Source organism: Salminus brasiliensis, chromosome 16, assembly GCF_030463535.1.
Source record: "Salminus brasiliensis chromosome 16, fSalBra1.hap2, whole genome shotgun sequence".
NCBI classification, from domain to species: Eukaryota; Metazoa; Chordata; class Actinopteri; order Characiformes; family Bryconidae; genus Salminus; species Salminus brasiliensis.
The window spans coordinates 20,664,404-20,689,643 of NC_132893.1; the positions used below are offsets into that span (position 1 = coordinate 20,664,404).

At 41.2% G+C, this 25,240-nt stretch overlaps 1 protein-coding gene across 6 annotated transcripts; it reads left to right on the forward strand.

Moving 5' to 3' along the window:
* The first annotated feature begins 247 nt into the window (after positions 1-247).
* emsy (EMSY transcriptional repressor, BRCA2 interacting) lies at positions 248-24,879 on the forward strand. Of its 6 annotated transcripts, none has more exons than XM_072658790.1 (22): positions 248-299; positions 2,296-2,347; positions 2,460-2,568; positions 3,394-3,493; positions 4,481-4,555; positions 4,686-4,861; positions 5,009-5,164; positions 5,920-6,179; positions 6,278-6,512; positions 6,639-6,878; positions 7,178-7,327; positions 7,880-8,053; positions 8,165-8,301; positions 9,710-9,886; positions 9,997-10,198; positions 13,259-13,423; positions 13,531-13,686; positions 15,219-15,355; positions 17,746-18,315; positions 18,969-19,019; positions 20,914-21,270; positions 21,979-24,879. In XM_072658790.1, the coding sequence occupies exons 3-22, from the start codon at positions 2,463-2,465 to the stop codon at positions 22,174-22,176; spliced, it is 3,822 nt and encodes a 1,273-aa protein (XP_072514891.1). In that variant the 5' UTR covers positions 248-299; positions 2,296-2,347; positions 2,460-2,462; the 3' UTR covers positions 22,177-24,879. The 6 variants fall into 6 exon arrangements, with proteins under 6 accessions (XP_072514891.1, XP_072514893.1, XP_072514894.1 ...); XM_072658792.1 differs by having other exon boundaries at positions 17,749-18,315; XM_072658793.1 differs by having other exon boundaries at positions 13,262-13,423.
* Positions 24,880-25,240: the final 361 nt, after the last annotated feature.

Genomic DNA, 25,240 nt, shown 5'->3' on the forward strand with positions numbered 1-25,240 from the left:
GCATCCTTCTTTCGCAGGGTCCTGATTGGGCTACAGACGAATCTGCCTGTTTTGAGAGCCAGCGCTCGATCAGCATCCGTACCGTCTAACACCAGTCTAACATCATCAATACGGACTATGAATAGAATATTTTATGTAAACAATAAGAAAATTTCCAACAAGTTTCTACATTATTTTAACGACATTAGTATCAACCCGATCAGGGACTTTTACTCGGGCAGCTGAGAGCGCGCCCCGACTGTTTTGGAGTTGATAGTCATGGCGGAGTGGAAGGACTGGAGGGAATGGAGCTAGAAGAGGTTAGAGCTGGACTCTTAGCTATATTTTATCACTGGCAAAGTCTCATCTAAACCGAGCTCACTGTTCATTTTATGGTGCGGTGTCGTTGAGAGGCAAGGTTGAGGTCGCTGGATGTTGCATGAGGTTTTCGTGCTTTGGAGAATGCAGCAGTGTCGAGCTCAGCTAGCTGTGAAATAAAGGCTAGCGAGGTTAGCTAGCTAGCTGGATCAGAATGGCCGCTTTCTATTTCCTAGTTTTAGCTATATCACATTACAGCGCACAGTCCTGTCTGCAGTAACCAGCTTTCATAGGGCCGAGGCCGCAGTTTGTGTCAATTTCTTTATTATTAGAGTCGAGGATGCTGTGGAAAAAGGCTAGCTAGCTGGCTTGCTGCTTGCTTGGGTCTTTCTGCAGCTGACATGAACAACATTAACCCACAGTCCACACGCAGGTGGCATCGCCGGTTTTCCTTTTGCTCGTAGCGCAGAGGGTGAAGCTGTAGGTTTTCTGTAATACACATTGTCTTTAGGCAGGGTAAGATAGCACCCGATTTTAATGTATAAAGAAGTCTTTGCTACCTATGACTTTTGGAGTAACGCCCATTTGTGACCGTCGCTAGTTTTCATTCCCCGTTGTGCAGATTAAAAATGCAAAGACACCCTTTTTTAATGTCAGATGCTCTGTTTTCAGTTCCACACTCTGAAACGCGTTAATGTCCTTTTTTCCATGTAGTTTTAAATTAGTTGGGGAGGGAAATTCAGGCTAAGGCTGAATCTCAAATTGCCCCCTGTGCACCCTATTCCCTATATAGTGCGCTAGCTGCAGTGCCTAGGACACCAAAACGGGGCCCTACACGTTCAACAAACAGCCAGCCAGTGAGTCTGAATGACTTTCTGTTGCGACGAAGTGTATTATTTCAGGGCAGATTCTAATAGTTTAGGACTTGGTGCACTTGGGGGTAGTGAGACCTTTGAGATTTAGGCTAAGCCAATCTAGGCAAATTCAGTACCATGGTTGGCTACTTTCTGAGTGTATCGCAGTAGAACAGTTTCAGGCGATGTTTAATTTTGGGTTAATGAATTCAACAAACCCTTGGAAAACAATCTGATACATGTTAGTGTTTCTTTTGAATTTGAAACTTATAAAATAAAATAAAAAATATATAATAAAATATAAAAAAAACTCCTCAGGTCTTGCTATCATGAATAAACACACTACTTGGCATCAGGGAGACTGCTGAGCTGTACCACATGTATTAGCTACCTTCTGGGTGTAAGTATAAGGGTGTGTCCATCAGTAATATCATCCTCTGAATTATAATGTCATTAAGCAGTATAAAATCTTGACACTGGGGCAAAATGTACCTGGATTTGTGTAATATTATTATTATTATTATTATTATTATTAATAATAATAATAAATTATAATTAAACTGAATAAAATGCAGATATTTTAGGGCACCTACTCATTTTGTTGTTTATGGAGTATAATAAATTTATCTTGGATATTGGTGTGAAATATTGATCATCTGTCAGGTCCTGATATTTTATTTTATAGTAATTATCCACCTATTCTGATGAATCTGATGTTACTGTGTATCTCTACTAAAGCTAAATCTCCTGTGCATTAAGTTGGTGTTGAAGTCTGTTACCTTCACTGTTACCTAACAGTTACCGAAAACTGCCAGACCAACACCAGTATTTTATGGATATCATTAGTGCCTAAAGAACACTGATTAACTGCATATTTCATTACATTTTTAACTGTAATAACATATTTAACTGACTGGAAATACAATTAATTTGTCCCAGTTTAGGAATGACACCCATGACAAAGCTGTAGAGGCCGGTTGCTTTTATAGGAAAGACATTTAAAACCATTAAATGTCTAACCAAAACTCTTATAATGTGCTGTCATATCATATATCACAGCATCTCAGAGTGCTGTCTTTACTCACAGTTTCAGTTTTGTCTCCAGAGGATGAATGCTAACATGCTGTTTATTGTTCTCTTAAAGGGCACCAACCAATAAATAGCAAGCATTTCCAGAAGAGGTCACTTTCTCAGAGGTGAGTGCTTATAGCATTTGGGCTTATAACTGTGACGTTACCTCACTCCTGCACTCAGCGATTACTTTTAGAAGCACCCAGAGTTTGATTGTTAGTCCCTGTCTTTCTGAAGTGGATGATTCAGCAGGAGAAGCCACAGCTGGCTGGCACCATGCCGGTGGTGTGGCCTACACTCCTCGACCTCAGCAGGGACGAGTGTAAAAGGATCCTGCGCAAGCTCGGTGAGTGGCTTTTATTCAGTGCAGTCTCTTTTTTTTTTTTATTGTCTTTAGCTCTGATCAAAGCCTCGATCACGATTTACTGAAGGTGGCATCTCCCCTTTTTCTGCATTCATTAACAATCAAAACGTTCCAACTACCTGGAAATGTCATGAGGAATAGAGTGACAGAAAAGCTCCTAAGTTACTTGTAAATCTAAATATTTTATGCAAACTAAGGTTAGAAGTTAAAAATTATGTATTTATTTATTTGTTTATTCATTGGACTGCTTATGATGTCAGTGCTTTTCAGTTCAGTGGTTCAGATTCAGTAAACTCAAACATACACCTGGAACAATGGTTGACCAAAAAATGGCTCATAGATATTTGGGATTAGGTGATATTTATTGTTCAGAATTGTTGATGAATGGAGATGATTTATACTTGGAAAAAAGAGACTCTTATTAATCAGATTAATTTAAATGCTTTAAAAGTCATAATATTACAATTTGGCCACAAGGTGGCACTGAATACTTTACTGACCTGTTGAAGGATTTGTTCATGAAAACGCAAGTTTAGTGTGTGAACTTTGCTACTTTAGCGATGTTAATAGGCTACAGTTGCTCAAATATAATGCTAATGCACCTGTCATCAAATCTGATGAAATCTGTTTCGGTGACAGACTTCATCTATCCAGCGTTTTTCATGTACTTATCTGCCGACACCCCTCCATCTGAAACGCTCCAGTTTGTACTCCAGACTCCTCAAATGCTCTAGTAATGGTTGTGGAGTGGGTTGGTGTCCTTTACTGAAGTTGTGTTGTTTTTTTTTCTTCTGTTGTTGCTTGTAGAGCTGGAGGCGTACGCAGGAGTGATCAGCGCCCTCCGCGCTCAGGGGGATCTAACCAAGGACAAGAAAGATCTGCTGGGGGAGCTTACCAAAGTCCTAAGGTAGAGGTCTAACTGATTTCCTAGAAAAGACACTGAAGTATTCAGACATTTTCAGATAGCACATTTACTTTAGCCCTTAACTATCTGTACACAATTAGAGAGGAGTTGAGAACGATTCAGCTGGACAAACCTGAACTTAAAATGAAATTTCTCCTTCATTTATTTAAAGACTTCTTTAAAGAAGTTAGAGTAACGGTAGCATAACAACATAGGAATAGGAAGTTACCACTAGGAGTAGGTGTAGTAGTTACTAACCATCTCCAGACGCTGTCTTTGTTTACAGTCATGCAAATAAAAATTGGGATGATCAATGGGACCATATTTTTAACATATTTAAAGCAACATTATGTAGCATTACCTTCAAATAACAGCTTCATAGTCATACTGATGGTCCCCTGACATGTAATTAGGAGAGCACTATTTAACTTCAAACCTGGGTCATATTCTTGTAAAATCCTGTAATATTAATCTACCACATCAGTCCACATGCTTCTTTCACTTTTATATGACGATTCTACAATCTACAAGCTTACATAATGGGGAGCTCCAAATGTAATTGGTCTTCACTGCAGTAAATTACACTCTCCACCAGGAGGGGGAGTCCACGAGCAAAAAAAGATCCATTTTTGCCTAATGCTGCTTTAAACATATGGATGTTTGAGAAATGTAATAATATATATTTGATAATATAACTAAACTTATGGATATTTGAGAAAATTGAGAGGTAACCCCTCAAACATCACACATCTTAAAGAACAATAAAACACTTTTTATTATACTAGTTGATGCCAGAGGCAGGTAGACAGTTTTAGGAAGCATCTAATTGAGGTAGTTCCAGACAAAATATTGACTATTTTACCTTAATCTCTAAATTCAGTATATTGATCAAATGAAAATCAATTGTCCATATGTTTCATGAACTGGCCCTTTTTCACATGATTGTACACTGTTAACTAAAGACCTTGTGATGTTTCTCATTGTCCACAGTATTTCCACCGAGCGTCATCGAGCAGAGGTGCGCAGGGCTGTGAATGATGAGCGTCTCACCACCATCGCGTATCAGTAAGACAGCAAGCTCTAGCGTAGCTTCTTGCATTTCCTTTCCACAGCAGAATTATTATTCAGCTTATTATTTTCTTTTCTTACTGTAATTCTTTTTCCTGTTTGTTTGTTTTTGTTTTTTAAAATAAAGCATGTCTGGGCCGAACAGCTCCTCAGAGTGGTCTATTGAAGGGCGCAGGCTGGTCCCTCTGATGCCTAGGCTGGTGCCTCAAACGGCTTTCACTGTGACGGCCAACGCAGTCGCCAATGCCACGGCGCATCAGAATGCTTCAATGCTTCTCCCTGCAGAGACCGGCAACAAAGAAGGTCAGTAGTTGGTCACAGAGGAAGAGGTCAGGAACTACTGGTAGTTTCAAGGTTAATCTTGAATGTCGTCTCTTTTTGCTTTGGTGGCATTTTATTGGTGATGTTTTTCATGGGTGCTGCTGTGTGATGATGAATGTTCTTTTGCAGTGGTGGTGTGTTACTCATACACCAGCACTACTGCCACGCCCCCCAGCGCCTCTGCCCCCAGCGGCAGCACAGCAGCTGCAGTCAAATCCCCTCGGCCTGCTAGCCCTGCCTCCAACGTGGTAGTCCTACCCAGTGGGAGTACAGTCTATGTGAAGAGTGAGTCACATAAAACATACAATGCTTAGATGAGGTTGATCTTCTCTGTTTGTTTTGTGTTTGTGACTGCAGTTAAATGAAAATCCAGGTATATTAATTAAAAAAAAGTTTTTTTTCTGCTGTGACACTGAGAATTTCCCCACTGTGGGACTAATAAAGGATGATCTTATCTATCTTATCTTATCATGTTATTCAAACACCATTACACATGTTATTACATAATTATACTTGCATATATTGCAATCTTCATTCTAGTTCATCCCAAAAATGTTTGATGGTCTTGAGGTTATGTCTTTATGGATCTCGCTTTGTGCACTGGGGCACAGCCATGCTGGAACAGGAAAGACCCTTCCCACGACCCCAAAAGGCCCTTTGTTTCCACAAAGTTGGAAGCATACAGTTGTCCAAAATATCTTTTTGGTGCGCTGAAGCATTAAAATTTTCCTTCACTGGAGCTAGGGGGGTCTGGGCCAACCCCTGAAAAACCCCATAGCCTAACTACATACCCACAACACAGTTAATTTGCCCTATGTGACATTGCACATCCTGCAATGTGACCATTGCGCATGTGCAAATTGCAGTGTCTATGCCAAAACGATATATTGTGCAGCTCTAATAATAATAACAACAATAATAATAATAACTTAATTTAGTCTATTAAAATAAACAATTTTCCTTTATTACTAGGTCCAAGTCCAAGAAACCAAGGGTCATAAGTTGCGCCAAAATGTATTCAACAGTGTTTCTTCTTTTAGGTGTGAGTTGCTCTGATGAGGATGAAAAGCCTCGTAAGCGCAGACGCACCAACTCCTCTGGCTCCTCCCCCGTGCTCCTGAAGGAGGTGCCTAAAGTGGCCCCTCCCATCTCCAAGACCATCACAGTGCCGGTCAGTGGCAGCCCCAAGATGAGCAACCTGATGCAGAGCATTGCCAACTCTCTGCCCCCTCACATGTCCCCAGTGAAGATCACCTTCACCAAGCCCACCACCCAGACAACCAACACCACCACACAAAAGGTCTGTAACACCCTCCCCTCCCTTCCTCTATTTCTCTTCATGGCAGAAGCCTTGCACAGTTAGAGCTCAATTGATATTCTTTCCTTTCTTTTTCACAGGTGATTATCGTCACTACGTCGCCTAGCTCCAACTTTGTGCCCAACATCCTCTCCAAGTCGCATAACTACGCAGCCATGTCTAAGCTGGTCTCCAGCTCTATGCTGACGGCAACCAATCAGAAGCAGACTATGGTGATCTCAGCAGGCACCAGCGCTGCCCCAGCACCCAGCCCTGTTGCTGTGACAACTGTGGTGTCCTCCACCCCTACAGTAGTGATGTCCACCACGGCTCAATGTAAGTAAGATTATACATAAATCTGATCGTGAGATCTTCCATGAGTGGGCCTACAGGAATATGCAGTGCAGTATAAATACCTTAATTGTCTAATTTAATCGAATGGTATCTCATTCCCTCACTCAGCTGGGACTTCAGCAGCAGTAAAGGTAGCCACAGCGAGACTGCCCTCTCCTAAAGCTCTGGTGAGCTCACCCTCTCAGATCCTCCAGTTCCCTAAACAGCAGCAGCCGCAGCAACAGCAGCAGCCGCATCCGTCCCAATCACCCAAAGGGCTGCAGGGAACAACCCTCTCCACCTCCTCACCTCAAAGCACCAGCACACCAGCAGGGGCCAAACCCACCATACAGATCAAACAGGAATCAGGTCAGAACCCAACTCTCCTGTGGGTGGATCAAGAGCCAGAACGCATTTACACTTGTTTATTAAGTCGATTCTCTTACCTAGAGCAGTGTGAAAAATGTGGAGGTCAACCCAGTGCCCAGTTCAACTGCTTCCAGCTCTGGCTAAATAAATACAAATTAACTTGTGGACACATTAAGTGTAATCTTTATGAAGACTCTATGTAGACTTTATGAAGCTCTTCTTATTTGTTTAATACAGTATGTTGCGTCTGTTATTTAACCTAAGAGTGTGTGTGTGTGTGTGTGTGTGTGTGTGCGTAGGTGTAAAGATCATCACACAGCAGATGCAGCCCAGTAAGATCTTGCCGAAGCCCTCCAGTGCTACCATGCCCAGTAGCAGCTCTGCTCCTATTATGGTGGTCAGCAGCAATGGGGCCATCATGACCACAAAACTGGTCTCCACGCCTACAGGTACCCCATAGCCTAACTGATATTTTAAAAAAAAATCAACCTTTTAAATAATAAAAATATTATTCATGCAAGTTGTGGAGGTTTAGTGTATTTAATAAAAGTTACTATGTCAAAATGATCGTTGTTGGCAACCAAGACAAGCAGTTTCCATTTAGTTTTCTCTGAAATTGATGACCGCTTTACTCTGGACTGCTAAAAATACAATAAGAGCTTTGCCTCAGTCTACAATTTGTGTTGCCAGTGGCAATCATCTGGACCCAAGCACTTTGCCCCATTATAGAGTCAGTAGAAGACAAATGATGGGCAAGGATTTTAGAATGATAGATAGCATTATCTCTAATTTTGTACAGATTGACCTATTGGACTTGGTGTGGTGCCTTAACATTTCTTGGAAACATTTACACAGCCATTGAACTGCTTAATTAAACAGTTCCACAACTTTTAGCCCTAGAGTACAACAAAGTTTTATGTCAAAATTATGCTGCCAGACCCTGCTTTGTTTTCGTTGTCATAATTTGTCGCGTATCAACACTGTGTGCGCTGTGTATACAGGGACGCAAGCCACCTACACCCGGCCATCGGTCAGCCCCACTATCGGAGCCCGAATGGCCACCTCACCAGCTGGAGCCACCTATGTGAAGACCACCAGCGGCAGCATCATTACAGTGGTGCCCAAGTCTTTGGCCACGCTTGGGGGAAAGATCATCAGCACCAATATGGTGTCGGGTAAGAGGAGCGGGTAAAGAGAATAGAAAGCATAAATACTTTTAAAAAACTGTTTGAAATAAATAACTGATCTGTGTGGTTTCTTATTATCTCTGCACTTGTAAATGATAGGCACCACCACAAAGATCACCACCATTCCCATGACCTCCAAACCCAATGTCATCGTGGTGCAGAAGACCACAGGGAAAGGCACGACCATTCAGGGCTTGCCTGGGAAGAATGTGGTCACCACGCTTTTAAATGCTGGGGTAAGATCATTTTCCGAAGCTGTGAACTGAATTTCTTCTCATAAACCTTCAATGTTTGCTTTGATGTGGGCTGGACTGTCAAAACGAGTTCAAATACTGATTATGCCACAGCTGTCTGTGACTGGGAGAAATTTGGCCCAGCTGTCTGGGTGGGGTAGCTGTTTACTAGGTTTACTATGACTAGGCTTAGTGTTTCTTCTACCAAGTAGAAGTTTTAGCAAACACTACTATGTACGTTGATGAGCCGAAACATGAAGACCACCTGCCTAGTATGCTGACCCCAAAAAAGCTCACTTCATAAGGCCTCTAATGGTGCCCTGCAGAATCTGCCACCAAGACGTTACATTGTGTAACGGTCACTTTAAGTGCCTTGGGTTAGGAGCATGTGCACCAGAGTGTAGAGAGAGAATTGAGACGTGTATGTGGATAGCTCTGATGTTCTACCCTACTCTAGCTATCCTGGATTGTGATAAGTGAAGCGTGGGTGCCCCCCTGTCCAATAAATGGTCTCTAATTAGGCCACACTGGCTGCCTCCTGCGTGTTTTTTTTTCTACAAAGAATGGGGGCAAGTAGCTACCCACTGCTCACATCTCTCTGCCCCCATCGCCCCATTGTTTGCCCATCGCCCCAGCCATTACACCTGTTTCAAGGTCCAGTGGATAGGTGTTAGCATGGGCACTCTGACTTGTCTTTAAATACTCAGCAGGGTGTGCCGTGCTGTGTGTTTTGAAGCATTCCTCCCAAAACCATTATCAAAAATTTCTGAGACGTGCCACAGTTGTCTTTTGGTTTGTTGGTTCCTCCCAGATTGAACAGCCTTTGTTGCCTTATACATAAATGAGTCAAATATGGACATTTAGATCTGCTATTACTAGTAGCATTAGATTGACTCTTACAAAAAAATCCCACAGGTATGCTACCTGAAAAAGAGCATTGACTTCAGCTTTTATTTGGATAAAAAGGTCTTTAATAAAGTAGAAGATATGCTGATGGACATCTGCGTACCATCAAAACAGCTCACTCTACAAGACCTCTGTAGGTGTTATGTGGTATCTGGCACCGAGGTGTTGCAGCAGATTCTTTAGCTTCTGTCAGTTGAAAGGTGGATGCGTACCAGGCCATTTAAGTGTTGTAAGGAAAAACAGGACCAGACAACCTTCTTTCATTGCTCCTAAGTCCAGATGGTTGTGATCTGTTAGTTGGCATGTTTGATGGTGGACAGAGGTTAGCATGTGATGCATTGCCTGTGATGAGGTATTCCTACCATAACCTGCATTAGAAATGTCCAAGACTTGTTCCACGGTAGCATTTCTGTCAGTTTCACCTAGGGGCTCCCCATAAACCTTAACCTATACACTTAACATGTGTGATCCCTAAAAAGTCATGTATAATGTCTGTGTGTTTCAGGGGGAGAAGGCTCTGCAGGCGGTGCCAGGAGCAAAGCCTGCCATCATCACAGCGTCTCGGCCGATCACGAAGATGATTGTGACCCAGCCGAAGAGTCTGGGCTCAGCCGTGCAGCCCTCCAGCACCACCAAGATCATCCCCACCAAGATCGTCTATGGCCAGCAGGGCAAGACCCAGGTCTGCAACAGACTCCTTCGTTTAGCCACTTCAGTTGGAATTAGCCACATTCAGCCACAATCAGCCTTCCAGCAGACATAGAGTTTCACCCCTAATGCCTCTCTGTGCAGGTGCTGATCAAGCCAAAGCCCATGGCATTCCAGACAGCTGTGGTGAGCGAGCAGACGAGACAGCTGGTCAGCGAGACGCTACAGCAGGTATCCCGTGGGGCAGAGGCAAGTGTAGTACCAGGCTCCAGCCAGGAGGGGGCGTTAAAGGACGATTCTCCATCTTACATGGAAAGCAGCCCAGCATCCTCAGACAGTACGCATGGTAAGTGGCTGTGTGTTTTTGTGGGGGTTTTCCCCCCTACGGATGGTATTGTGCCAGTAAGAGTTCCATTTCCTTCATTACTCATTTGGTTTTTTTTAACAACTTTTAATATATTTTTAAAACATTTAATATTAACAATAAAACAATAAAATCTAAAAATTTGATGTCAATATTATAAAATGTCAATTTCAGAGTTGTTGGATTGATACTTTCTAATTATTCATATTATTTAGTATAAGTTGTACATGAGAAACTTTCAGTAACACCATTTTAAGGACATTTAGGGCTTTATTAAGGATTTTTAACAACCAGAGGCAGGTGAATTGAGCTCTTATTTCAACACATATTGATATAATCAAGGTTTTGTTTGTGCAACCAAAGTTACACAAATAGTTACTGAATTTAGGATGCAAATTAACTCATTAAGGTCATAAATAAAAAGTGGTTATTAAACTGTTACTTTTGCCACTATCTAGAACCCACATGATTCAAAGCGCCACCAGTTACAATCACACACTAATTACATGTACATTTAGGTAATAATTAAGGTGCATTTGCAGAACAGGGTGATTGTGTTTAACTATTGCTTTGTTAGCTGTAATAATGCATATTAGTGTCTTTCATGCAACAGTCATCAGTGTGCTAATTAAGATTATAATAAACATGTGTAATGCATAGTAAATACATGTTTATAAATGTCACATTTAGGCTTTATTGAACAAAGAACAGAATCTTAATAAACCTGAATAAAATAAACCTTAACTTTGAAAAGTGTGACCAAACTTTTAAACAATTATTTGTCTTTCTATTAAATGTAATGGCAAATGTCACAAATGGCAAAAAGTGATAAACCAGCTAGCATCCTTTAAAAAAATACATTAAGCTGTTGAATAAAAAAAAAAAGAATGTAAATATAAAAAATATATATAAAAAGGTCAGACATTAATATAATCGGAGAGCCGTTCAGTAAGCATTTAAAATCAGATTAAGTTACATTTAAATTGGATATGAATTAAATGGTTATTATTTTTTTAATCTCTGCAAGCTCTGAAAGAGAGCTTAAGACCTTACATGATTATCTTTTGGTATAATTAGTGTATGTAGTAGTAGTTTGTCTGTGCAGCTTCACTTATAGTGGGGCCAAAAAGTATTTATTCAGCCACTGATTGTGCAAGTGCTCCTACTTAGAAAGATGAGAGAGGTCTATATTTTCCATCATAAGTACACTTCAACTATGACAGACAAAATGAGAAAAAAATCCAGGAAATCATTGTAGGATTTTTTAATATTTTGTTTTGTAAATTATGGTGGAAAATAAGTGTTTGGGCACCCACAAACAAGCAAGATTTCTGGCTCTCACGGACCTGTAACTTCTTCTTTAAGAAGCTGTTCTGTCCTCCACTCGTTACCTGTATTAATGGCATCTGTCTGACCTTGTTATCTGTATAAAAGACCCTTGTCCACAGCCTAAACAGTCAGACTCCAAACTTAACCATGGCCAAGACCAAAGAGCTGTCGAAGGACACCAGGAAGAAAATTGTAGACCTGCACCGGGCTGGGAAGAGTGAATCTACAATAGACAAGCAGGTTGGTGTGAATAAATCAACTGTGGGAGCAATTGTAAGAAATTGGAAGAAATACTAGATCATTGATAATCTCTGTCGATCTGGGGCCCCACGCAAGATCTTTTCCCGTGGAGTCAAAATCATGAACGGTGAACAAAAATCCCAGAACTACACGGAGGGACCTGATGATTGACCTGCAGAGAGCTGGGACCAAAGTAACAAAGGCTACCATCAGTAACACACTACGCAGTGCCAGGCGTGTCCCCCTGCTTACGCCAGTACATGTCCAGACCTGTCTGAAGTTTGCCGGAGAGCATATAAATGATCCAGAAGAGGATTAGGAGAATATCATGTGGTCAGATGAAATCAAAATAGAACTTTTTGGTAAAAACTCAACTTGTTGTGTTTGGAGAAAGAAGAATGCATCCCAAGAACACCATACCTACTGTGAAGCATGGGAGTGGAAACATCATGCTTTGGGGCTGTTTTTCTGCAAAGGACAGGATGACTGATCCGTGTTAAAGGAAGAATGAACGGGGCCATGTATCATGAAATTTTAAGCCAAAACCTCCTTCCATCAGTGAGAGCATTGAAGATGGAACGTGGCTGGGTCTTCCAGCATGACAATGATCCCAAACACACAGCTCGGGAAACGAAGGAGTGGCTCTGTAAAAAGCATTTCAAGGTCCTGGAGTGGCCTAGCCAGTCTCCAGACCTTAACCCCATAGAAAATTTGTGGAAGAAGTTGAAAGTCTGTGTTGCCCAGCGACAGCCCCCAAACATCACTGCTCTGCTCTGGAGATCTGCATGGAGGAATGGGCCAAAATACCAGCTACAGTGTGTGCAAACCTGATGAAGACTTGTTTGACCTCTGTCATTGCCAACAAAGGTTATGTTACAAAGTATTGAGTTGAACTTTTGTTATTGACCAAATACTTATTTTCCACCATCATTTACAAATAAATTCTTAAAAAATCCTACAATGTGATTTCCAGGATTTTTTTTTCCTCATTTTGTGTCTCATATTTGAAGTGTACCTATAATGGAAATTGCAGACCTCTCTCATCTTTCTAAGTAGGAGAACTCCTCAGTGGCTCAGTGGCTCAGAACACAATCAGTGGCTGACTAAATAAGTTTTTGCCCCACTGTATGTGAGAGAGACTAAACAACAATAAAAATAAAAACAAACAGTTTATGGATTAGGAATAAAAAAAGGAAACCCCAGTAGCCAGCTCCTGTATTAATGCAGACCATGATATTAGCTCATTACACTCCTTGGGCTATGAAATGGTGACTTAAACACACAGGGGTGGAGATTGTAGGAATTTCTTCTTGCCTCCTGAAGATGTCCCTATAACAGTCCCGTATACCTTATCTGCAGTTGCTCCTTCTGTAGTGGGGAAACTACTTCTAATGGGGGAAACAGAGAAACCTGGGTAGCAACGTTTTGTTGAGTTCAAAGGTTTCTAAGCTACAGCCTGTCCCTGTTCTCCAGAAGCCCAGCCGGTGGTGCACGTCATCACCTCAAGGGGCCAGGAGTGGGCAGAGCAGGAGGTTTCTGTGGAAGCGAGTCCCACTATCATTTACCAGGACATGAGCGGAGAGGCTCAGTCGGCCACGTCCACCATCAAAGCCCTGCTGGAGCTGCAGCAGACCACAGGTGTGTGTGCTCGCGCAAGTGTCTCCTACCTAGAGCTGCCCCACTTGTGACTGTCCCTGGTTTAGAGCAAGTAATAACGTGCAGTTGTGGTGTTTGGTGTGTCTCAGCAAAGGAGAAGGCTGAAGCCAAGCCCAGACAACACACCATTGATCTGAGTCAGATGGCAGTGCCCATCCAGATGGCCCCGGAGAGGAGGCAGTCTCCCGAGCCGTCGGGCCAGGCTGCAGGCGAGCCTGAAACCCCAGCAGAGTGCAGCACTATAGGTACCTTACGGATAGCCAGTGGTGTAAATATGCAGGCAGGAAGAGAACACTGGGACATGTAGTGGGGCGGGGCAGTGAAATGGCTGGACCTATTATTTTGCGTGGCTCATAAGTTGTTACTAGGGGTGTATCAATTCACAAAATTACTATACTAAACTTACTATAATAAAGGACAACACAGTATACAGTTTAGTACAGTATGAGATAATACAGCATCCCTGTTGGCATGCATATATATATATATATATATATATATATATATATATATATATATATATATATATATATATGTGTGTGTGTGTGTGTGTGTGTGTGTGTGTGTGTGTGTGTGTGTATGTCTGTATGTATGTATGTGTATGTGTATATATATATATATATATATATATATATATATATATATATATATATATATATGTATATATGTATAATGATGGCATAAATATGGTATTACAATAAGACACATCTTCTGTAATATGAAGGAGGCATATGTAATGAAATATTGACTATAAAGTATGAATGATTTCAACATTTCAACATTTCACACAATGCAGTGCGCTATTATGGGACTAATTATACCCTGTTTTCAGGGGCACCATATGGGAGGGGAAAGTTAGGACAATTCCAAGGGCCTGTGACTGACAGGAGCCCAGGAATAATGTATTAATTTATTATGTTAAAATATTATTGTGGCCGAGTTGTGGGCCCAGTGTAATATCTTTTCATGGGACCCAAAATCCCTGACAGCGCCCCTGCCTGTTTGTGTCCATGGTATGTTGAATAGCATGGTTTTATTTTTTTTAATTAATCATGATTACAATAACCATGGTCACATATTTTGTCCTTTTTTTGGCTTTATTTTAACAATGTAACAGTGTGTTTTATTTGTATCACGTTAAACAACATTTGTTATTATTAATATTAAAATGAAAGTAATCAAAAATAACGTTAAAAAAGGTTGGGTTGACTAAATATTATACATTTAAAATATTTTTTCAAATAACGTTAATGAAACCTACACTGTATAGACAAAAGTATTGGGACACCTTCTCGTTCATTGTTTCTTTTGAAATCAAGGTTATTATTAAATGAGATTCCGCTCTTTTGTTGGAGTAACTGTCTATGCTGTCTAGGGAAGCCTTTCTCTTTGGAGCATTGCTGTCAGGATTTAATTGCATTTAGCAACAAAAGCAGTGGTGAGGTCAGGATGTTGGATGATCACCACCCCACCTCATCCCCAACTCATCCCAAAAGTATTGAATGGAGCTCAATCATTTCAGACAACACAGATATAAAGTAGATATACTTCCCCAGCACTGAGCTATTGGCAGAATTTAATTGGCCGGAAAATTCAAAGGCCCGGAGAGTTTTTAAGGGGTTAACCCATGGCTAAAATTTAAGTTAATAATAATAAAAAAAAATAATAATAATTTAATAATCTTTTTCCCCCTAACAGTGCATTGCGGTCTGTGTACAATGTGTGTTGTGCAGTACAGGAGTGTGTGTGACAGACAGTTTTCTATTTGTGTGTGCAGGCAAACCAGTGAAGTCTGCAGCAGGCTGTGAAGTATCTGCATCCGGTCATCCGGTCAGCCAGTCACCAGCTCTCTCCTCCACAGTGAAAAGCTCCAGTGCTGCACCTTCTACCAGCACCACCGCACTCAGCGCTCAGGTACTACACTGACACCGCTGCTGGGTTTCTAACATTCAGTCGTTTCAAGAGAACTTTCAAGAGAAGTGTATGTAGCTACAGTTGTGTGTAAATTCCTTTGGCTTACGTGAAGCTTTACAGTGGAAGTCTGAACCTTTATCATGCCTCAGTAGAGCGGTTCTGACGGCCCTCTGTACGTGGCCAAAGCACTAAGATTGTACAAAGACCAGATGGAGCGTGCAGTGGCCTATTTAATGGGGGGGTGGAGTTACTGTCCCACTTCACAGCAGAAGAAGGTCCTGATACGATGTAGTCCAGGGACTTTTTTTTCCTCCCACTACATCATCACACATTCAGAACATTGGTTTCCATTTTTTAATAAACAACTTCAGATGTAAAACGTCTTGCTTTCCCATCCCATTTCTAAGACCTATATTATTGAATTTCTTGCATTTCCACCTTAAGACATATTTTTTAATTTCTTGTTTTCCCATTAAATTTTAAAAATGTAATTTTCTTGCTTTCTTTTTTAAGACACACATTTAAATAAATTGCTTTCCCATTTCATTTCAAGACCTTTATTATTACATTTCTTGCTTTTCCATCTTTTTTCAGGTATATTTTAAAATTTCTTGCTTTCCCGTTTTCCCATTTCTCATTTTAAGACATAAAATTTTCTTCCTTTTCCATGTTTTCAGATTTCTTGCTTTTATAGCCATGTTTTTTAAAACACTACTAACATCTGTCATTCACATTGTTCACTAATACGAGCATTTTGGTTATGTAAGAGACTGAAGTGACTAAACCAAAATCTACACTTTTACAGTTTTCATCTTAATACAAATGTAGTTGATCAGGCAAGCAAGGACTCTCACGAACATGTGGTGCTACTAACAGAAGACTGAGAAAGGGTAGTACTCGTTTGGTGGTACGTGGTTTAGAACACAGCCATAGTCTCAGTCTCAGACACAAGTTAGACTGCCACAACTATCAGGATGATTGCCTCTCCACATATCTGTGTCAGTCTAGTGGGTTTTAGAAAGGTGTACATCCTTACTTTAGAGACGCTTTGCACATTAGCTGCTAGATTCATATTAGTTTTGAGTCAGGCAGCGCTGCTGGATGTTCCAAGCATTTTATTGTAGTACATTTATTTCTGATTTCCTGAATATTCTTGAGTTTATTTTAAAGGCGTTCCAATGGCAGAGTAAATGTTCCAACAGTGAGCCCTTTGTTTTTGTAGCCAATTCTTCTTACATCATTTTTAAATAAACCATTAAAAAAATACTGTTTTAATAAAAAGACTTGAAACAGGCTGTTTTTTAATCTTTCTTTTTCACAAGAATTAAATATTTAATTAAAGGCATTTTAAAATAATTTAACAAATAACAAATCTTGAAACATTTCTACATTAAACATATTACTTTATTATTATTTTCATTGAGAAACTCACCACTGCAAAATAAAGCATTTAGTCCACAATGTTTAAAAAAGAATTGAGGAAGTTTGAGGTGGTTTATTTAGCATGCAGTTTGTACAACAACTCTACAATGTAATGTATCTTGGCTTTCATGCAGAAACATTATTTTGTATCTCGTTCTTTTTACTTTTTGACATAATTGGCATCTGTTATTCTTTGCATTGTGTTAAAACGTCTTGATGAATGGACCAATAGAAATGCTCTGAAATGGCTTGGAAAAAAAATCCTTTTACTTTGGTTTGTAAGTTAAGAAGGGCTTTTTCCTTCTCCTGTAAAGTTGCTTTTGTGACATTGAGGATTACATTTGTTTCCATTAGTTTGTTAGCCATGTTGGCCTTGTATCTCCCTTGCAACGCTAAAGAAGCAGATTTTGCCAAGAATATTGGCTTGGTTGTCTACAGTGTTACCAGTTTATTTGTCATCCTAAAATATTAGTGAAAGACCAGTTTTATATGCAATTTTTGATGACAATAAAATACTGGGAGATTCCAAGACAAATGGGTGTATTTTGGGTGCGACTTTATCATAAATGAACTATTTACTGTTTGTATTGACAGTAACATTATTAGTAGCTTTTAGAGGCATTACACTCTTTAGACAACAGGTTCCTATCACAACCACTCTAAACACTTCTGTATATTTCTCGAGTGGAGCTTTTCACAATAAACTACTTAAATTACTTTACCTTACCTCTTATAGACTGAATTATGCAGAAATTTAAAAAAGCTGGTGGAAATCCCCTTAATCTACGTCCTTCAGAAACAAGCACGCCTGTGACTGAGTAAGAGAGAAAGAGGCTAAGTAGACGAATTGTGTGATGATTTTGTGTCTTTAGATACTACATTAGGGGTGTGTGTGTGTGTGTGTGTGTGTGTGTGTGTGTGTGTGTGTGTGTGTGTGTGTGTGTGTGTGTGTGTGTGTGTGTGTGTAGCAGGTTGCCGCTTCCCCAGCGCAGGGCAGGCCTGTGGAGGAGCAGACTGTAGTGGAGGAGGGCGAGTTGGAGGGCGACACGCTTGACCCTCAGACTGGACTTTTCTACAGATCTGCTCAGCCCCCGCCTCCTCCCCTGCAGCAGCACCGCACTCCACCTCTTGCCCTCACCAAGCCCACTGCTACCCCACCCACACCCACCAAAGCTGCCCCAAGTCCAGCCGAAGCGGTTCCAGCCACCAAGAGACCAGAGCTGGCCACCCCCAGACCCAGCGCTCCGACGGCCTCTGTGAAGCCCTCCATCCCTCCCACGCCTTCTTCCTCTGCCTCCCCTGCAGCTGCCGCCCCACCTGCCCTGCACGCACTCCCCACCAAACCCCCACACACTCCACAACTGCCCAAATTGCAGCAGGCCCCGAGCTCACACCATCGCCCCAACATGCACACACAACTGTCCCAGCCACCACCGCTGCAGGCCCACCACCCAGTGGGCTCGGACAAGGCAGCCAGCAGCACCAGCAGCAGCAGCAGCAGCAGCAGCAGTAGTAGCAGCAGCAGCAGCAGCAGTCAGGTTAGTAAACACAAACACGCAATAAAACTCACACATTTACCAAATCCGAGGCCTTCTTATATATAAAATATTCATATACCTTAATTTAATTTAAATGGAGAACACTGCTAAAGTCACTGCATCATCACATAAGACTGATTGTTCTGCTTAGGTGTATTAATATAGAAAGCAGAAATAGAAATAATGTATGAAGTAATGACGGCAGCAGTTTGCTAGAACGAGAGGGCGGACTCTTTTGGCTTGGCGTCAGGGTCGGTTTTCCTGTGGTCTACGCATGAAGCTGGACCTTTTTGTCTGTTTTTCTGCAATCTCTCCTTGACAATGCATGTAGTTCAACACGTAGCTAGCTAGCAAGTGCCAGGTACACCGTCTCCCCTGTGTGTGTAATGTGTAAGTTAATGTGTTAGTTCAGTAGTGTGTGTGTTCACTTCCACAAATGGGTAAAAAAAGGGTACCTTTACCTTTAAATATTCTGTATTTCTATTTTATTATTATTATTCATTTATTTATATTTTTAAAGCATACATGCGCCAAAGAGCATGACCCCAAATCTTTACTACTAAGTTTTTTACCTTGATCAACATTACATACAAAAACTAACTTTCGCTGGTCAGTTTGGATGGTACATGAGTATCTCTGTATTTGTGTTTTAGACGCCAAGACCCTTAGTTCCTGTCACCACCACTGTGAAGAAATCAGAGTCGGTAAGTGTCTCTACAGTGCATTACATCTCATCTTTTGACAAATTGGTGGAGTTTATATGAAAATCCACATTTCGGTTATGTATAAAACACATTTCTAAACAGTTCCAAACAGCCTATAGTGGCAGTGTCATTGTGCTTACAGGCATTAAGTATTGGGACACCTGCTCATTTATTGTTTCTTCTGAAATCAAGGGCATTAAAAATAGTTTAGTTTGTTGAAGTTACTGTCTCCGCTGTCCAGGGTAGGATTTTTACTAGATTTTGGAGTGCTGCTGTGAGAATTCGAGTTTATTGAGCGACGAGCGCTAGTGAGGTCAGGATGTCAAAAATCCCCACCCCAAAGTCCCCAACTCATCCCAGACGTACTGGATGTAGCACCATCACTCCAGAGAACCCAGTTCCATTGCTCCTCAGAGTGTCGTGATTTTAAGCTTAGATAAATTAATACATTGAGTGCCAAAACTCACCCAGGCATGTGTTGATTCCAAATAGGACTGTCAAAACAGAAATAGAAATTCAAATATTCATTCAATTCAATAAAGAAATGCACATTCAAATGAGGAAAATGTGTATTCAAATGTTTAAATCTACATTTGCAGCCTTTCCTAGATTCAAGATTCAGCCCAGTTAGTCACAGCATGCAATCTCTGAATATTAATAAAGGAAAGCCACTGTCTATGTTGGCTTGAATTAAACCCTTGAATGTATACAAATACTTCTGACAGATCTTTAGCAGTTCAGCCCTCTCTGAGCAAAGAATTTGAACGGTATATTGTTTTGTACTAGTGCCTCTCTACTCCACCACTCAGCAGGTTTAAAAAACGAATTAATTAATGAAACTGTCCCTCCCCAAACCTACAAACATAATTGGACAAACTAACATTATCATAAATGAGGAGCATTCTATCTTGAGATGCTTTGCCAGATTTTTACTGCAGCTGCCGACAGTTGCTGCTTGGAATCCCATGAAATCAACTCCAGACTTTTTATATCCTTAATTTGTCATGAAATAATGAGGGCACAGGTCACAACTGACCACGAAACTGCTCATCTATTGAGGTGATGTGCAGCGGCAAACAAAAATGGTGTCACTGTCCAAATACTAAACATGTCTGTATAAGCTACTTGTATGGATAGTTTAGAAAAGCTTGTCCTCTTAGCATGTTTGGCTAAAATTGCTAATTAGGGAATGTAGCTAGTTTCTTTCACCACTCAACTTAAATGCACACAGCCATTCGCTGTTTCATGCCTGGAGTGCGATACAATAGCCCTGGGGGATTTAATAGAGAAGTCTCTGAAAAACATGGGGAAATGAGCCTATGTACTTTTTTTGCATACTTGTCTTCTGCCTCCAGACTAAGAACAGCTGGTTTATAACACTTTTGGGGATGCTTTATATTTATGCACGCCCACTTATGAACTTAGGGAAAATGCTGTGTGCTGCAGTTCTGTTATGCTCTTGAAAAATAATGTGTTTAATGTTAATGTTTTAATGTTCCTTAGTCACATTACGAAGTATGTTAGGTTCAACTGTGTTTCTGGATCCTCATTTAGCAACCTTTGAGCTTTTTCCCCAAATTAACTATTCAGGAAGTGGATTTGCAAGTAAACCAGGTTGACTCGCCCAGTTAGGGTAATTCTAGGCATGAACTAACAAGCGTTACAGAACAGTCACTGTAATACAACAGAGCTAGTATATAAACATGGTTACAGTTCTAAATAAAACATGGGGAAATATGTCCATTCCTTTAATTACAGCCTCATATTCAAGTGAAATAGAATGTTTATAGCTGTGTATCTATATAGATAGCTATAGCTATTCAATGCTATGATCTTCAGTGAGGCAAAGTGTATGGGGAATTGATCTCTCTCTTTCTTTCTCTTGCTCTCCCAGGTGCAGCAACCAATCATCACGCAGGGCGCTGCGGTCACCAAGATCACTTTCGGCAGTCACCAGTGTCCTCCCGTGTCCAGCAGCGGCGAGGCGGCAGCTAAGCTGCAGGCCGAGTCCAGCTCGGGACTCGGCACATCTGAGAAATCTGGTGTCTCCGACATCCTGAAGATTTCCATGATGGAGGCGGAGATTGACCCGAGTACGGAGTCCATGGTGGTGGACTCGTCCAGCGACTGCAGCCCCTTCACCAAAGCCGCGTCCACCTCTCCTCTCATCAGCAGCTCCAAACACACGCACTCGCACGCCCACGGTGCCTTCGGTCGCATTCAGAAGAGCAAAGACATAGACGTGATACAGGTGGGCAAGCCCATGTGGTTTGATTTGTAAGCACAACCCGTATAGTCTTGCATGTTTGCGTTAGACTGACTTGGTAAAACTTAAGCCTGTTACTCCTTTAACATGTCCTTCATCGTGGTCAGCATGCTGTCCTCAACGTCTTGCAGGCATCATTGCAGCCCTTATTAAAAAGCCTCATTACTTAAAGGGATTAGAGTTCAGTGAGTCGGTAAACTGGGAGTGTTATCCTAGTAGCCGGAACAACAATGAAAATGTCTGTATTTATTAGTGTTTGCTGCTATTTGCTCTGTGCTCTGGAAATAGAGGGTATGCACAGTGGCATGCAGAAGTTTGGGCACCCCGATCCAAATTTCAGTTACTGTGAGTTGGAAAAGCTAAAGCATTCCAAGAAACATTGACTGTATTTTTTTTTGTTATTGTTTCTTAAAGTGAGTGGTGGCACCATGCAAAAGTTTGGGGACCCCAGAATTTAAGATCTCTGCTAACTGCTCAAGAGTCTCACAGAAGCCCTTTTTCAAGAAAGAATGGCTAAGAATCCACCAAACAAGAATTAAACAATTCTGGCTGCAGAAATCATTTACTAGCCAAATAGGGTGGCCATGCAGGGTGACCAAACTTTTGCTTACGGCTTTTTCATTTTTGTTATCTTAAAACTGTTCTGAAGGTTATGGATAGTATGGATATAAATGGATATTCCCCGTCCTGCAGGTAATCCCCCAGTACTCCATTATGCCGGACTCGAGTCAGTCGAACGTGGTTGTGGAACCCAGCGGCTTCCTGGAGATCACCGACTACACTAGCCAGCGCCTGGACGAGGAGGCCGCCATGGACCAGGAAGTGGACAGCAGCAATGACGAGGGGGCAGCAGCCAGCCCAATGGAGGCCTGTGCCGACCAATCACAGTGAGCGTAGGGGTATGTTTAACATAGCCCTGAACTCAACCCAGAATGAGCAGCATGGAAGAGATCGTGCCCTTGGTGTTCTTAAAGAGAACGGAAGTAATCAGCCTGAGGAGAACACAAGGAGGACATGGCACGCTTCAGAGTCAGGACGAGAGGATGAGGTTTCACAGTGACATAAGGAAAAAACCCTTCAGTATCTCACATTAGGCCTGAACAGCGAGGGACTGTTCTCAGCTTTCTCTCCACAACACATTTCGCTTGATTGTTTTTTATAGCAAGATAATATCCTGAACTGGAACTGCTTTGTGAAATTCCTAAAGAAATTATGGAAATTGTTTTTGTTGTTTACGTATCGTCCCGCAGGACCTCGAGGGCCAGGAGTGTGCTTATTGGATTTCTGGGGACGACATCTGTGGCGAAAGAGCACCAGCTCTTGCTTCATATGGTCTTGGTTACGTTAAGTTGTTAAAGGGGAAATCCACCATTTTTCAAAGCTTCTCCACAGTCAGGTCGGTTGGATGTGAAATTCACTGTTTTAGAAAAACGTGCCAAGTAGGAATTGTTCACAGCTTGTCTAGTCCATGTAGAGACATATTGCCAGCATGAACCTTTTGACACCATGCCTAATGCCAGGTGTGGGCTAGAGGGGCATAACGCCTTCCCAGCATATTGTGCTGTGGAGCAGTGGAACTGTGTTCTCCGGAATGATGGTTGGTGCTCCATCCAAAATGTTGGAGATGAGGTCGGGTGGAGATCACCCAACATCCTGACCTCACTAACGTTCTTGTCGCAGAATACAATCATGTCTTCACACCTGTGTTTCAGAATGCAGTGGAATACCTTCTCTGTACAGTAGTTTATTTTTTTATTTCTTCGGAGAAGGTGACCCAATACTTTTGTCCATATAGTGTATATGTTGGACCATCCTAGACCATCTAGCTGGCCAACTTTAAAAAGACAGTGTCACTGACTGACTACCATTGTAGGAATGCACGTCACCCAGTGACCAGTACGTCACCCAGACAAACAGTAGGTGGAGTTATACACCTGATTCCATGAACGCACCTCGCCCTCCTTATCCACTTATGTAGGGAAAACATATTCTGAATAATATCAGAAAGTGTCATGGGTCAGCAAAAGCTGTAGTAACACAGCAGTGAGTGCTGTGCTGATTATTTGAGCTCAGGCTGTGTTTGACCTCAGTGAGAAAGTCAGCTCTGCAGTAAAAGCAGTTTTATTATTAAGCACAGTTTTACTCTTTCATGTGAGGGTATAGTCATCAGTGCCAGTATATGACCGGTTGGTGTACTACAATGTGAACTGAAACTGTGTCTTGATGTGTTGCTTGGTATTTTTAGAATGACCACTATGGAAGAAACTAGTTCTGACGCTTTACATTATAAGCCCATATGGTAGCTGGAGAAGAAATGGGATTTTGCTCTTTTTTTTTTTCACTCGAGAGACAGTTGTACATTTGCTTGACTCTGCACACTATTCTTGGGAACTTTAGAGATGTGTGTGGTTGTATGTACATGTAGAAATCATCTAAAGGCTGGTAAACTACAAATGCTACTGAAGCTCTATAGCTCCTGATCCATTATGTATGCACTGTGCGCTATACTACTCATGAAATAGCAGCTTCTGCATCTAAATGTAGTGCATTATGTGGCATTTCTACTTTTTAATACATCATTTGGGTGTAGATACCATAGTTTCATGACTTACACAAGCATATTTTTACTTGTAACGATAGTGAAACTCTTTTTGGTGCTATATAGAACATCTTCACAAGGTTTTCCACCAATCCAAATAATTGTCAACCAGGCAAAGACATTAAGCAGTCATTCTATGTAGAACAATTGCCTACACTGATGAACCTGTGAAGACCCCCTTTTTAAGAGTGTATGTAGTTGACTATATAGGGAGTAAGGAGCTTCTGCTCCTCTCAAAAGGGCAATTGATGACATTGTGCTGGCTACTTTTTGGAAAAGTATGAACAAAGGCTTGGATTCAGAAGATTCTTGGCTGTCTGTAACTCAGCCCGAGCTGCTTTTCAGGTGAATCCGGAACCAGACGCGTTAAAAGCAGTCCAGCAAAGTTAGGCGTGTCTACTTTGTTGTGATTCATGTGTTCAGGTTGCTGAAAGCTAAGACGGAACCCAAAGAAAAACTTTTGTAACATTACCAACATTACATATTAAACCCAGAAGTCAAGTAAACTCACTGAATGTTTGGATAAGCAGTAAAATCTCTAGATTTACACTGTAGATGTCCTCTTGATCCCCTTCACGACCACTGGACTATTTTCTTTTACAAGGCTCCATCCCACATCACATCACATCACTTTGAATGACTGTATTCACATCTCAGTGACTAAAATGTGCAGGAATTTCTGAAAATTTGGTGGAATTTCCCCTTGTAAATCATAGGATTTTAAAAAGTGGTTGTAATCTTCATCTCTTCCTGCCACTTCTGTCGGAATTGTAAATAAGGTTTACCATGGTCATGCTGGTAGATTTAAAAGACTCTCATCCTGATGAGGCACTTGTAAATTGAGAGATTTTTTTGGTTTGTTTTTTTTGCAGTTTGCTAAAGCAAAAACTCCCCCTGCTCATCTGATGACGTGTTTTGATTTCTGTTTACCCTTGATGTAAAATTTAGTATTTTAACTGTATTTCAAAAAACTTTAATACAAGATGCACACTGAAGCCTTTTGTCTGCTCTCGTTTTTACAGCAGGTCAAGTGTTAAAAGGTTTGCATATTAAATAATATACAAATAAAAAATCGCAAAAATAATTGCTTAATCCACACAGTGTATAGAGGGGTCCAGACCAGGGACAAAACTAATAATGGAGATACATGTTTTTCATTGGACAGGAGTGATATATGTAATATGTGTACAGTACTGGGCAGATGTTGTAGGCATCTAAGCATGTTCTTTAAAACTGTTCATCTTTGCAATAAGAGTGTTTTGCTTGTAAAAACTCCAGATCTCATTAGAACAGATGCAGGAAAACATAAATACGGAATAGAATAACAAGAATTTCTCATTCTCAAGATTTCTCCTG

Excerpts from the sequence above, each read along its gene's own strand:
- emsy (XM_072658790.1), top strand. The coding sequence starts at position 2,463 with ATGATTCAGCAGGAGAAGCCACAGCTGGCTGGCACCATGCCGGTGGTG. Across the intron at positions 9,887-9,996 it reads GCCAGCAGGGCAAGACCCAG|GTGCTGATCAAGCCAAAGCC; the intron begins GTCTGCAACAGA and ends CTCTCTGTGCAG. Across the intron at positions 19,020-20,913 it reads CTGTGAAGAAATCAGAGTCG|GTGCAGCAACCAATCATCAC; the intron begins GTAAGTGTCTCT and ends TTGCTCTCCCAG.